Here is a 16,411-nt window from a genome sequence, read left to right on the forward strand (position 1 = left end):
ATTCAGAGTATACATGTTACAGGACTACATGTGATACTGAATATTATTGTATCTGTAGCTGACCGGTCACTTCATTCAGAGTATACATGTTACAGGACTACATGTGATACTGAATATTATTGTATCTGTAGCTGACCAGTCACTTCATTGAGAGTATACATGTTACAGGACTACATGTGATACTGAATATTATTGTATCTGTAGCTGACCAGTCACTTCATTGAGAGTATACATGTTACAGGACTACATGTGATACTGAATATTATTGTATCAGTAGCTGACCAGTCACTTGATTCAGAGTATACACGTTACAGGACTACATGTGATACTGAATATTATTGTATCTGTAGCTGACCAGTCACTTCATTCAGAGTATACATGTTACAGGACTACATGTGATACTGAATATTATTGTATCTGTAGCTGACCAGTCACTTCATTCAGAGTATACATGTTACAGGACTACATGTGATACTGAATATTATTGTATCTGTAGCTGACCAGTCACTTCATTCAGAGTATACATGTTACAGGACTACATGTGATACTGAATATTATTGTATCTGTAGCTGACCAGTCACTTCATTCATGTTACAGGACTACATGTGATACTGTATATCGTACCTGTAGCTGAACAGTCACTTCATTCAGAGTATACATGTTACAGGACTACATGTGATACTGAATATTACTGTATCTGTAGCTGACCAGTCACTTCATTCAGAGTATACATGTTACAGGACTACATGTGACACTGAATATTATTGTAACTGTAGCTGACCAGTCACTTCATTCTGAGTATACATGTTACAGGACTACATGTGATACTGAATATTATTGTATCTGTAGCTGACCAGTCACTTCATTCAGAGTATACATGTTACAGGACTACATGTGATACTGAATATTATTGTATCTCTAGCTGACCAGTCACTTCATTCAGAGTATACATGTTACAGGACTACATGTGATACTGAATATTATTGTATCTGTAGCTGACCAGTCACTTCATTCATGTTACAGGACTACATGTGATACTGTATATCGTACCTGTAGCTGAACAGTCACTTCATTCAGAGTATACATGTTACAGGACTACATGTGATACTGAATATTGTACCTGTAGCTGACCAGTCACTTCATTCAGAGTATACATGTTACAGGACTACATGTGATACTGAATATTATTGTATCTGTAGCTGACCAGTGACTTCATTCAGAGTATACATGTTACAGGACTACATGTGATACTGAATATTACTGTATCTGTAGCTGACCAGTCACTTCATTCAGAGTATACATGTTACAGGACTACATGTGATACTGAATATTGTACCTGTAGCTGACTAGTCACTTCATTCAGAGTATACATGTTACAGGACTACATGTGATACTGAATATTATTGTATCTGTAGCTGACCAGTCACTTCATTCAGAGTATACATGTTACAGGACTACATGTGATACTGTATATCGTACCTGTAGCTGACCAGTCACTTCATTCAGAGTATACATGTTACAGGACTACATGTGATACTGAATATTGTACCTGTAGCTGACCAGTCACTTCATTCAGAGTATACATGTTACAGGACTACATGTGATACTGAATATTATTGTATCTGTAGCTGACCAGTCACTTCATTCAGAGTATACATGTTACAGGACTACATGTGAAACTGTATATCGTACCTGTAGCTGTCCAGTCACTTCATTCAGAGTATACATGTTACAGGACTACATGTGATACTGAATATTGTACCTGTAGCTGACCAGTCACTTCATTCAGAGTATACATGTTACAGGACTACATGTGATACTGAATATTATTGTATCTGTAGCTGACCAGTCACTTCATTCAGAGTATACATGTTACAGGACTACATTTGATACTGAATATTACTGTATCTGTAGCTGACCAGTCACTTCATTCAGAGTATACATGTTACAGGAGTACATGTGATACTGAATATTGTACCTGTAGCTCACCAGTCACTTCATTCACAGTATACATGTTACAGGACTACATGTGATACTGAATATTATTGTATCTGTAGCTGACCAGTCACTTCATTCAGAGTATACATGTTACAGGACTACATGTGATACTGTATATTATTGTATCTGTAGCTGACCAGTCACTTCATTCAGAGTATACATGTTACAGGACTACATGTGATACTGTATATCGTACCTGTAGCTGACCAGTCACTTCATTCAGAGTATACATGTTACAGGACTACATGTGATACTGAATATTGTACCTGTAGCTGACCAGTCACTTCATTCAGAGTATACATGTTACAGGACTACATGTGATACTGAATATTATTGTATCTGTAGCTGACCAGTCACTTCATTCAGAGTATACATGTTACAGGACTACATGTGAAACTGTATATCGTACCTGTAGCTGTCCAGTCACTTCATTCAGAGTATACATGTTACAGGACTACATGTGATACTGAATATTGTACCTGTAGCTGACCAGTCACTTCATTCAGAGTATACATGTTACAGGACTACATGTGATACTGAATATTTATCTGTAGCTGACCAGTCACTTCATTCAGAGTATACATGTTACAGGACTACATTTGATACTGAATATTACTGTATCTGTAGCTGACCAGTCACTTCATTCAGAGTATACATGTTACAGGACTACATGTGATACTGAATATTGTACCTGTAGCTCACCAGTCACTTCATTCACAGTATACATGTTACAGGACTACATGTGATACTGAATATTATTGTATCTGTAGCTGACCAGTCACTTCATTCAGAGTATACATGTTACAGGACTACATGTGATACTGTATATTATTGTATCTGTAGCTGACCAGTCACTTCATTCAGAGTATACATGTTACAGGACTACATGTGATACTGAATATTATTGTATCTGTAGCTGACCAGTCACTTGATTCAGAGTATACATATTACAGGACTACATGTGATACTGAATATTATTGTATCTGTAACTGACCAGTTACTTGATTCAGAGTATACATGTTACAGGACTACATGTGATACTGAATATTATTGTATCTGTAGCTGACCAGTCACTTCATTCAGAGTATACATGTTACAGGACTACATGTGATACTGTATATCGTACCTGTAGCTGACCAGTCACTTCATTCAGAGTATACATGTTACAGGACTACATGTGATACTGAATATTGTACCTGTAGCTGACCAGTCACTTCATTCAGAGTATACATGTTACAGGACTACATGTGATACTGAATATTATTGTATCTGTAGCTGACCAGTCACTTCATTCAGAGTATACATGTTACAGGACTACATGTGAAACTGTATATCGTACCTGTAGCTGTCCAGTCACTTCATTCAGAGTATACATGTTACAGGACTACATGTGATACTGAATATTGTACCTGTAGCTGACCAGTCACTTCATTCAGAGTATACATGTTACAGGACTACATGTGATACTGAATATTATTGTATCTGTAGCTGACCAGTCACTTCATTCAGAGTATACATGTTACAGGACTACATTTGATACTGAATATTACTGTATCTGTAGCTGACCAGTCACTTCATTCAGAGTATACATGTTACAGGACTACATGTGATACTGAATATTGTACCTGTAGCTCACCAGTCACTTCATTCACAGTATACATGTTACAGGACTACATGTGATACTGAATATTATTGTATCTGTAGCTGACCAGTCACTTCATTCAGAGTATACATGTTACAGGACTACATGTGATACTGTATATTATTGTATCTGTAGCTGACCAGTCACTTCATTCAGAGTATACATGTTACAGGACTACATGTGATACTGAATATTATTGTATCTGTAGCTGACCAGTCACTTGATTCAGAGTATACATATTACAGGACTACATGTGATACTGAATATTATTGTATCTGTAACTGACCAGTTACTTGATTCAGAGTATACATGTTACAGGACTACATGTGATACTGAATATTATTGTATCTGTAGCTGACCAGTCACTTCATTCAGAGTATACATGTTACAGGACTACATGTGAAACTGTATATCGTACCTGTAGCTGTCCAGTCACTTCATTCAGAGTATACATGTTACAGGACTACATGTGATACTGAATATTATTGTATCTGTAGCTGACCAGTCACTTCATTCAGAGTATACATGTTACAGGACTACATTTGATACTGAATATTACTGTATCTGTAGCTGACCAGTCACTTCATTCAGAGTATACATGTTACAGGACTACATGTGATACTGAATATTGTACCTGTAGCTGACCAGTCACTTCATTCAGAGTATACATGTTACAGGACTACATGTGATACTGAATATTATTGTATCTGTAGCTGACCAGTCACTTCATTCAGAGTATACATGTTACAGGACTACATGTGATACTGTATATCGTACCTGTAGCTGACCAGTCACTTCATTCAGAGTATACATGTTACAGGACTACATGTGAAACTGTATATCGTACCTGTAGCTGACCAGTCACTTCATTCAGAGTATACATGTTACAGGACTACATGTGATACTGAATATCGTACCTGTAGCTGACCAACTGACCAGTTACTTCATTCAGAGTATACATGTTACAGGACTACATCTGATACTGTATATCGTACCTGTAGCTGTCCAGTCACTTGATGAGCAATGATCAGTTCCTCAATAGATGGTTCTCTTTCTCTCAAAGCCATTATCCCATGGACAGCATCTGGCTCATTCATATTAGCGTAAATTTTCTGAAATAACCAGAATTACTTACTTTAGAGATTGTAACAGGTCATATGGCCTAATACTTTGAAGGAAAGAAGGAAGAGAAGAAGACTTAATTTAGATGTTAGTATGACATTTGAAGTCTAGTTACTTAATTATCCCTTCATCTCTGAACATGCAACCAATAATGCATTACTTAATATTACCTCCTGTGGACACCCTAAACCTTCACCATGGCCTTACAATGGGGGAGGGTAACCTGTCATTAATGTGTCTGGTATCGAAACACGGACACAATCAGAACTGACGATATGTTTCAGTATGATTTCTGATTAATAATTTTCTTGAACCTCCCACAGGTTAATACTTTCAAGGTCAGTAAGATTTAAGGACGACTTATAACGACATAGTCTTTTCCATATTGGCACATAGTAATAATACTAGCAGAATAAGAACCAAATGAGGTCGAAATCAGAAGGCGAAAACGGACGTGAATTGGTCACAAGTTACGAAAACCTGCAGAAGCCATTGAAAGACAGCACTGGATTGGAATCTTCAACGAGCTCAGTACGAGGAGATTTTTAAATGGTGTTGGAGAATTCTGGGAGAACATGCAGGAATATTAAGCCAATGGCAGTCAGCTGTGTCAGATGGAGGTCTTGCATTGATGTCCTATGCTCCTGTAACGAGTGAAAGGAGCTGCTACGAACACTGCCACTCCTGCCCCCCCTTACCACCAACACCACCACCACCCCCACCACCCCCACTATTGCTACTATCATATGACCAACTCTGGAATTAGATCTTTAAGATCAGAGTGCAAAGTGTCGGTTTGAACCACTCTCTACAATAGAAAGAGGTGGGATAGAATGAAGACCACATGATTTCTGGAAATATATGAACAAATGACAAAGAGTGTACGAAATGAGAAAGCTTGAGCAATGAACAATGTGTTGAACTGTGTTTAATGGAGAGAATTATTGTACACAAATTTCCTGCAAAATATTTTCCTAAACTTTTGCCAAGTCATAGGCCTACCACATTATTTTATATATTACACCCTACAACCAAACATTAATGGAAATGTAAGTACAAAAATTAATAACAAAACAAATTTAACAAATTAAATCTTGAGACATACCATAAAAAGCCAGAGCTGTGCTTGAAATTCTTCTGGTTTTAACTTGATATATTTTTCCAAGTACTTCAATGCACGAGGATATTCTCCTTGGTTCATGTTGCTCATGGCAACAGTAAGATATGGAATTTTACTGAGGAATGCTGAAACAATGTAAAATACATGACAATAACTGAGAGGTGCTGCACACGAGAATTAAAAGCAAGCTAATATAGTTTGAAACAACAGTATGTATGAAAAAACTTCAACACCAAAATAAAATACCAGATGTGGTTATTTGAAAACATTTCTCTTCTTATACTGAGGGCAGAACGAGAATGAGGGGTGTGGAACAACGTGAAAGTTGTTAACCCTGGAGGTCCTGGAATCCAGCAGGGGTAGGTCAATTTGAAGTGAATGCTGTGTTGTCAACTTGCTGCCTAGTGTGAAGACTGGGCAGTATGTTAATCTCAACATAGTGCATGAAAATATTAAAGAAGGTATATAGGGATAACTGAATGTCACGTTCAGGCATCTTTAGATCCCAAAAACTGATGAAAATATTCAGAAAATCATAAAATTGTTCATAAAGATCGAGTTCGGGCATCAGAATGATAGGAATTGTCAGAGAGGCCATACAACAAATCTTGCACGATCAACTGAACATGAGAAATATTTGTGTTGTCAAATTGGTTCTGAATAATCTCATCAAGCAATGAAAAGACATCTGCTAGCATGTCAGGGCTTGAATATTCTCTGTATACTGTATACAAGTTCGTCTCCTTATGTCATAAAAATCCAGATTTCAAATTAAAGATCGAAAATAACATGCTTCAGAAGAGCACCATCACTAGGCATCGAGGTGTCACACCAGACAAGTCAAATTTGCAGACCATATACAGGGAACTAAATAAAATGTATGAAAAGGCTAGCTGGAGCCAAATGGGAATGTGTTCAAAACAGGACATATGAAATGTATGTGAAATCTTGATCTCTACCACGCGAAGAAACTTGGATATCCTTGAAAGAACTCAGAACAAAGCCTACAGTAAAAACTACACCAACAATTACATACAAAGAACACCTCCATCTCAACAGAGATATAGAACAAGCTGCAGCTATTTACATCAAAATGACAGCATTGTAGAGAACGAAATAGATTCGAAACTACCCACCAAGTTCCCAGAAAACACAAATACACTTACAGAAGCATGTCAGAAAATGATGACTGACCTTGATGCAAATATTGCTGTAAGTAACACTAAGCTAATAGTCGATTCTCTTGACTACACTGACATAACAAACCAGCTAACAATAGATGGCTCGAAAAGAAAGAAATCCCAGATATGGTTTTGAAGGCAACATAATAAACGAAAAATACTCACTCAGAGCCAGACTGGATTAGAATATATACAGATGGATGATAATGCTGGGGCTGGGGTACATTGCAAACTATTCCATGTTGGGCAGCATATGATGCTGAAATACATGCAATCCTGCTAGCAGTTAACAATCTCAACTATGGAATCTATTCCTTTACAAAAGCAATAATACTGGTCGACTTGAGAGCTGCCGTCCAAAGTCTTGTCAAACCATCCTATAGAAACAATCATCACAACAGAAATAAACCAAACCCTAAATACCTCATGAGAAGAAATAAGGACGTTGTGTGGTCTTCTGTAATGATAGACTTTTAAGCCGCTTTTGATAATACTCCACACAGATCCATTTTATTACAATCTATGAAACTTGGAATCAAAGGCAGAATGCTAAGATTTCTACATTTGTTTCTTAATAAACGAACAATTCAAACCTCAGTAAATAATCATCTATCTTTATCCAAAAAAATTACAGGTGATATACCTCAAGGTTCTGTTTTAAGCCCAAATTTATTTAATATAATGTTACATGACTTATATGATGTTGTTCCACCTGAGGTAAAAATAAGTATTTATGCAGATGATGTTACAATATGGGCTACGAACAAAGATCCAAACGAATCATTAAGAGTTATACAAACAGCTGTAAATAATATCAATAATTGGGCATCCAAATGGAATCTACCTATCTCGCAATCAAAAACTGAATATACTGTCTTCACAAGAAGATATAGCTTAAAAAACTATAAACCTCACATTTATTTGAATAATCAAGAAATTCAGTACAATCCAACTCCTAACTCCTAAGATCCTAGGATTAATTTTTGATGAAACACTTTTATAAAAAACACATTTAACCAATGTTGCTTCACAGTGTCTACCACGATTAAATCTCTTGAAGATCATAGCTAATGGGAAATGGGGATCAGATATCACGACAATGCGTCTGTTTTATAATGCTTATATACGATCAAAATTGACCTATGGATGTGAAATATGGGGAGGAGCATCAGCAACTCATCTACAAAAAATTTCTGTTCTTCAAAACTCAGCCTTAAGATTATGCCTAGAAGTACCAAAAACCATATCAACAGTTGCCCTAGAAATTGAATGTAATATTCAACCAATCAGACACTATATATTACAAAAGGATCTAAAAATACATTTAAAATTGCAAGCCTCATCCAGATCTCAGATGTTCTTCAAACTGTCAGATGATATCCTGTGTAATTTCTATAAAATAAAAAAAAGAAGAAATACCAATCTATATCACAGAAACACTCATTGCTAAAACTTCAGTTGTGAACGAAATTCCTCCATGGAAATGGGTGATTCCAGAACATAGCACACAAATTCCAGGAAATCATTCCAAAAATGATCATACATTCTTAACTTAGATGCCATGGAACTACTCTACAGTACATATAAGGATCACCTTCAAGTTTATACAGATGGATCTCTAAATCCTAATAATGGGACATCAGGAGCAGGGTATTATATTCCAAAATATCAAAAAAGTTATTTCATACCATGTTCATCCTCCTCCAGTCTTGACACTGAATTGCCAGCTATTGATGCTGCTCTTCAGTGTGTTACTCAAATTTCTGAAAAATCTATTTGCATACTTACCGACTCCAAGGGGGCTATATTTAGTATAATTAAATATGTACCAAACTTATATGCACATAGAATTATTCCAATTCAGAAACAACTAAGTAAACTAAAAGAACTCCAAAAGGAAATAACATTTCAATGGATACCTAGTCACTGTGGTATACCTGGAAACGAGAAAGTTGATAATATTGCAAAACAGGCAACATATTTGCAACCAAGACCTCTTCAAGTGATATCCCTATCCAGTGCTTTTGCTTCAGTAAAGTCTCATTTTACAAACCTATGGATCAACAATTGGCTCTCTTCTGACAAAATTTTACAGTCTGGACAAATGAAACCAAATGACTCGGAAATGTACAAAAACTTGCCCAGACATGTTCAAACATTTTTAACAAGAGCCAGAACAGGTCACATTGTCACTCAATTGTACCTACACCGATTTCACATTTCTGATAATCCTACTTGTCTGTGGTGTAATAATCATGATGAAGATCTGGAACACATTTTTCTATACTGTCCATCCATAAACCACAAAAGAAGTAAATTAAAATCATCAGTTACAGTTGCAGAAGACGCACCCCTACAGTATATATTGACTACACCCCAACCTTGGCTACTAGCAACAGGCATCTACAATGAATACCGATCAAAATACCCCTCATTTCTCGTGAAAAACAACAACTGAATAGCCTACAGTGGACTTTATGCACACATGTAACATTTACAATAATTTATATTCACTCAAAATAAAAATAATCACCAGCACGATAAAAACAATAGCATGGGTCTGACAGACCCATTGTGACTAATGGCGTTCTGAGTGCCTAATGGAGAGTTAATTTCTGTTACTTTTTGTAGATTATCCGGAGGTAAAATAGTCCCCCAATCGGATCTCCAGGCGGGGACTACTTTAATGGTACAGAATCACAAGAAATGGATTCGGAACACCTCAAAATCTGTGCTTCAGTGGCTGGCCATGATAATATCTTTGAAAAATATTGGAGTGCAAGAGGTCAAATGACTTTATTGTCAAACGCCTGGCATTAGAAAACAACAACAACAACAACTTTTTGTAGATTCTTTTATATTACATAGAGCTATAATTGTTGTATTTTTATATTAGACCTTTGTAAAGTTGTAATAAATTTTCAAGTTGTCTATATCACTTTGTCCCTGTGGCAGTCCTCTAATGAGGGAAATTAAATTAAATTATACATACAGAAAATTATGGAAAAGAATTATTAACATGATTTCAGCAATTTAGTTTCATGTATTATTATATGTACAAACTCAGATATAAATTAGTTTCACTCATCTACCATGTTGAAAAACACTCCTGAAACAGTAAATTTAAATATATTGAAGCTTTATGTGGTCCAAGAGGACATTTAAGCAAGAGATGTAAACAAAATAATATTGTAAACTAGGCGAGAGAATGCATCATACCTTCAACAGTAAAGTAAACAGGATCGTCACTTGGATTACGACACTTGTCAACATTGGCAGATCTCCAGTCTTGTAACCAACACCATAAGAAGTCAATCAGAGTGAATACAGTCTTCGCACACAACATATTGTGGTCCACATTCGGGCTCTTTTTTGTCTCTAGTTCTCTCTCACTTAAAGTGACAGGGAAATTTGGTTTTTCATCAGGGCGAATTTCAAATTCCTGAGCTAGTTTACCAACATCACTGCCACTACTGCTACTTGTATTACTGCTAGCATTTAAGACGGCTAAGATCTCTTCCAAAAAAGTTTCCGTTTCTGCAGGTGTAGCTGTCACAAGTCCATGCACTGAAACAAGACCACTATTATTAATATAAAACATGTATAACTATTATTAATATAAAACAAAATTCTTATTCATTAGCAGAAACACAATAAAGTAGTTTTTTCATTTTGTATGATTCTCCGATAAGCACGTTGTAATATAATAATATTGAATTGGGCGAACCGTCTATACTTATCTAGTTTATATTTGGATTAAACATTAACGTTTTCGGCACTTATGTGCCATTTTCAAATGCATGCAATTGCCTTATTACACGTGCGTGTGAAATATATGGTGTGTACCCTTCATGATCTACCATCGTTTACAAAATAATATATAAATTAAATTAAAAACACTTGCTAATAATTAAAATCTATACTAATTTACATCTACAATAAAAGTCCCATTGTTTTATGTGACAATATGGTTATCTTGAATGGAACAATGGGACTTTTATTGTAGATGTAAATTAGTATAGATTTTAATTATTAGCAAGTGTTTTTAATTTAATTTATATATTATTTTGTAAATGGTGGTAGATCATCAAGGGTACACACCATATATTTCACACACATAAGGTGTATCTATTTGAACATGTAATAAGGCAATTGCATGCATTTGAAAATGGCACATAAGTGCCGAAAACGTTAATGTTTAATCCAAATATAAACTAGATAAGTATAGACGGTTCGCCCAATTCAATATTATTATATTACAATAAAGTAGGTTTGATAGGTGGTAAAGAAAAGTGTCAATAAAATGATGTATGTATGAGAAATACTTTCTTCGAATCTATATTTTATTGCGTCGCCATTGCTTCACCTCACAAAAGTAGCAGATGCAGTGAATAAAGCACTGCCGAAAGTTTCACAAGAATATGGGTTGGTTCTTGTAAACAAAACTTGAGGGAAAAAAAACGCGCGCACGCACTCCTGAGTTCAGTGAGCACGGTGCTTGTGACAGGGTACCAATAGTGATGTCGTTCAAAGGAAACACACAACTTGTTGGCATTCCTGAAATTGAAAATAATTTGGGAAAAAGCCAAGCAGATGAAGTGGATGCATTGTGTTGGCAGTTCCTGTAGAGACTTGCTGTATTAGCTTGCTGACAGCACATATTGGAAATACAGTCGAACTTCTGTATCTTGAATTTTCATATCTTGAGGTAATTTTAATTTCCTGGCAGCATCACATATAATGTGTGTGTAAAATTTTTTCCATAACTCGAATTTTTCAATATCTCGAAGGATATTTTATTCCCCAGCCTTAAAACATTTATCTTTAACTGGAAGTTCGTATGAAAATGTTCAATACTGTACAATAAAGCGAAAGGGATGAAGTACTGTTACTTCAGCGAGTGCTGCAAGTAGGCCTGACTTCAATACAAACGTCCTCAAGAAGTGAACAATATCATTGTACGCTGGCGCAGAACTAAATGACTTTCTTTTCCAGGAATTCTATTTCTGTATTTTAATACAGTTAGGTACGAGTACAATAACTGCAGTATACATAATGGAATTCACTATTGTGGTGGGCGTGGAAGGACGTTAAGATATTGTCAAATGGTCTATAGACAATGTTGAAGTTCCACTTTTCGAAAAACATGCTACAACAGATCATAAATTCATATGTAAACTTTGCTGTACAATTTCAAACTTTAAGGGAAATGTTGGTTACTATAGGACTATCTGCAACGGTAGTATTGTGGGTATGGTAATATGAAGTCATAGTCAAAACATTTTAGATCAGTCCAGTGCATTTGTAGTAGAGAAGAAAATGTGCACGAAAACATTACATTTATGAATGTGAAACTGATCGAAAACTGACTTTTACGTTTTCCATTCGTACAGTACAGTGGTGTGCGCATAGGCTCTTCATAATATACATCTTACAATATCAAGAACACACTGATTATTTGATACAGCTATTTTAGTGAGTTCTGGCATCAAACCAGGAGGGCGAACACAACCGTTACAAGAAATGTTCAATGGTATTTGTAGCTTCAACCTAATCACAGTAACATAACCCACAAATACCTAACCAAAAGGGAACATCAGGATCCTCTCAGTACTGAATAGGGTTGTCCTTGATGGAAGAAGTCGCTTAACCTAATATGAGCGTGTGAATCAAAGAGCCTTTTTGTTATGTGTAAGTGACAAGCATTGGTTTATGCGAGATTTTTTAAGGTTTGTCAGTTTAACAAAAGACTTTTAATTCACTTTTAAGGATTAAAGTCATTGTTTAGCTTACCAAGTACGACGAAATAATCACAGTAACAACAATTGAGGTTGCCAGGCAACGATATAAAACAAAAGATGTGAAATAAATGAATGAGGTGTACAAACAATCGAATGCTCTTTCATATTTAAGTATAAAAATATAGGGGTGCCATTTGAAATTTCTAAAGGGGGGATAGCTGGGGGATGAAATCTAAAATGCAATTAAGCCTGGTTTCAGACTTACCCCCTCCCCCCCCACAATATCTAAATTGACGTATTTTTTGTTTCAATTGAATTCAATTTAAATAATTAGTTGTGATCTGGTAGGTAACAACAATGTATCACTAAGCCTCAAGGCATTTACTCTATTGCATCATGGTACTCTGTAGTGGTTACAGGGAGAAATAAATAAATAAATAATAGTTGTAATAATCATTGTGTCCATCACGTTATTTAACAGAAACAAGCATAGGTCAGTCCGAAGGCAGATTTTAAAATATTCCTCCTGCTGATGAATGTAGCAATGTTCACAAAATGGGCAAGTTTGTAATTTTGTCTGATACATTAGGTCTTTATCCAAACCCCAATGCAAAAATCTAAAGGGGTTGGATCTGGTGACCTGGAGATTTATTTCATGGATCAATGGCCAATCCAACACCCAAGAAAATATTCTTGTGGTCTGTAAAGAGACATCTTCCAATATAAGATTGCAAAATGCAGGTCTTGGGCCTGCTTACCAGACCTGACCTGTCCTACCCTTCTCCCCGTACTTCACGTCACAGCAGCATCACTCCCCTTAGTGCAACTTCCACTGTTTCTATTAAGAAACAAACAAATTACGCCTGCTTCACATACGACATATGGATTTTTACAATTGAACAAATGTTCATACAGTATGATAGAACTCATTCCCAAAGTGCGGGTCATATTTCGTGCGTGTGTGCGCATAACAGCAATCTGTTCTTATTGTATGGTGACAGTAACATTAAAAGTACGGCCTATATGTACTGCCACTGCCATCCCCAAGGCTAAGACCCGTATGGCTATCCTGCATCACCTCTTCCTTACAGGATATGGTCGTATGCAATTTTCGAAAGTAAGCTGTAATTTCACAACAGGGGCTAACATTCAGGATCATAAGAAAATGATCTATTACCTAATTAAACTGCAGTAAAAATTAATTTACAATGCATTTCCTCCCACTGTGATATAAAAGGATATAAAACAGTAGAGTTTTTAGTTAGAAGGGCAGTGAAATTTTACAACCATCTAATAATGCACTTCCATTTTATTCTGAAAAAGGTAATCAAAAGTAAATTCAGATCTACCCATAAGCAACAAAATTCAAATGGATCAAAAGATAAAACCTGGCAAATCTGGAAATCTGCTGTTGCAATGTTCAGGTTGATGAAAGGTCATGACTGCTTGGCAAGCCACCTGAACAAGGCAGGAACTTCCCACACATCCACAAATGAAGACATGAACACGGGACACATCAAGATGCACAGTTTGCTACACGATGATATCCTACAAAAATAATGGATTGCAAGATGGCAAATGACTTCATTGTCAAAGGTCTAGGCATTGGACCAAAAATAACATATTTTATGGGCCTTTTTAATCACAATTGTTTACTTTTATGAAAAATTATAATGAATAATTTTGTTTGTAATGAATTTGCACTGAGAGTTTGTGTGACAATGATTTTTCTGTAGCTTCACTTATGCTGGTATTAAATTGTGTGTGCAAGAGTCTTCAATCATAGTCGCAGATGTTGATGCACCCTTATAAACATCACTATCACTTTGACAATCATCTTTCAAATGTTACAATTTACAAAAGATCTTCGAGTTTTATTCCATAAACTTGAAGAAGTATGAATTTTTAGACCATTAAAGTGAAATGTTTAATGTATAAATATATTTTTAAATTACTTCTTTGTCATTTATCTTAAAGCTATATCAGTAACTCAATATCAAAGCGTAACAAAATAAGAGAGCATAAAATGCAAAGGATGAAAAGAAAACATACAAAATACTTTGACATTAGTTTTTGAACTTGAAAGCTTCATCTTTAAAGTATTAAGCTTCTGACATTTAACAAATATTGTTTCACATAAGGTAAGAGAGTCAGTTTTAACGTGGCAGGGATATAAATTCTACACTGAAATACTATACCATATTAAAATTAGTTATTTCAACCTTTCACCTTGCCTATGTAACGTAGATAAAAATGTCTACATCTCGAAAATTATTGCAATAATATGTAATACTCGAAATACTTACTCAAAATAAATGGCAGGAAGAAAAGCAATGTTTGTAAATCCCGTTTTAGGCTTATTGTACAAGCTTCAAAAACTGCTTTAATATTTGGCAGTTTAATAGTTTTCAGTATTGTGAACGCCCAATTGCAGGCCCAATCATTCAGTGTTTTACCATGTGATGACCTGTGAACAAAACAGTACAAGATAACGCTCTCTCTCTTATTCTCAAGCCCACGAGAATTTTCAACAGCTGCCACACCATCAGACATGCACAGATCACAGTGACACAGCAACTTTGCAGATTGTAATGAATGCAGAAATTGTGGAATTATGTGAGGGACAACAAAGTTTCCCAGGAAAATCTCTCTCTTAATCTACCTCAACTTGTGCTCGAACTCACTAAATCTGAACTTTGGTCTCCACCATGGAAACCTGATGCTTCAGCCATCTGATTATTGGTCGGGATACCAGACGATGACATTATCATTATTAATGGAAGAAGGAAAAAAAAAAGTGGAATAATGGCATGGCATGAAAACTTATATTGAAAAAAATTCCATTTCAGCACACTGGGATTTGAATCTTGGCCGAATGGAACTGCATCACAAAAGTTAGCTAAGGCAGGATACTTGGTTCGAAAACATTCTGACTTCTCCTCTCGCAATGGAAATGACTGGTGTCCAAAGAGCATTTTTTGTGCAAAGTGGTCGAGACGAATTGCCATGGCTCAACCAAAGGTCTAGTGATCTCCGCATGCTATAGGAATGGCCTGAGATCATAATTTCCAGCAGGATAAATTCAAATAAAAAACTTACCTGAGTTGTGAGCACCTGCATTCATGCATGTTTCACGTCTGTCCTGCACTTTCTGTAGTTAATTCTGACATGTTCCTTATTTCCTGTCGGGTGTTTTACTTTAACCTAGTTGCGCCATCTGGGAGCACTAATGCACTACATGGGTTCTGTACGGTTTTAACATCAACAATTTAGCGGTATGTTCAACAGAGGTTTTAGACAACTCTACCTGCTGAGCTAATCAGCACAGAGATATTCAAGGGCTTTGTTCAAATCGAAAATTATCCATATAAAATGTAAAATATCTCAAAACCCTTACATGATACAGCAATTTCGAATGCCGTTTAAGATTCTACAACCAAAAATTGATATCACACACCAGATGCAAAATGGCTGTGCATAAAAAACATACTTAATTACATATTGGACTTATGGTTGGTACTCTTAATGATATTATCAACTATCATGGGTCTCAAAAATGCAAATTATGAGAAGTGTAATAAACATAACTTCAAAAAATTAAGCACAA

At 35.8% G+C, this 16,411-nt stretch overlaps 1 protein-coding gene across 7 annotated transcripts in view; it reads right to left on the reverse strand.

The window, feature by feature from the left end:
* Nucleotides 1–16,411, reverse strand: part of mei-41 (meiotic 41) — a 130,411-nt gene that overhangs the window by 45,909 nt on the left and 68,091 nt on the right. For 6 of the 7 annotated variants that reach the window (XR_011334767.1, XM_069838864.1, XM_069838854.1 and 3 more), the window contains 4 exons: nucleotides 15,111–15,271; nucleotides 10,283–10,630; nucleotides 5,868–6,007; nucleotides 4,636–4,752 (listed from right to left, as the gene is read on the reverse strand). Coding sequence is in view for 6 of the 7 variants with exons in the window: in XM_069838864.1 (XP_069694965.1) it covers nucleotides 4,636–4,752; nucleotides 5,868–6,007; nucleotides 10,283–10,630; nucleotides 15,111–15,271 (766 nt within the window). In the remaining variant the exon portion in view is untranslated. The remainder of the gene's footprint in view (nucleotides 1–4,635; nucleotides 4,753–5,867; nucleotides 6,008–10,282; nucleotides 10,631–15,110; nucleotides 15,272–16,411) is intronic. The other variant, XM_069838871.1, reaches the window with a different exon arrangement.

This window comes from Periplaneta americana, chromosome 1 (assembly GCF_040183065.1).
Source record: "Periplaneta americana isolate PAMFEO1 chromosome 1, P.americana_PAMFEO1_priV1, whole genome shotgun sequence".
NCBI classification, from domain to species: domain Eukaryota; kingdom Metazoa; phylum Arthropoda; class Insecta; order Blattodea; family Blattidae; genus Periplaneta; species Periplaneta americana.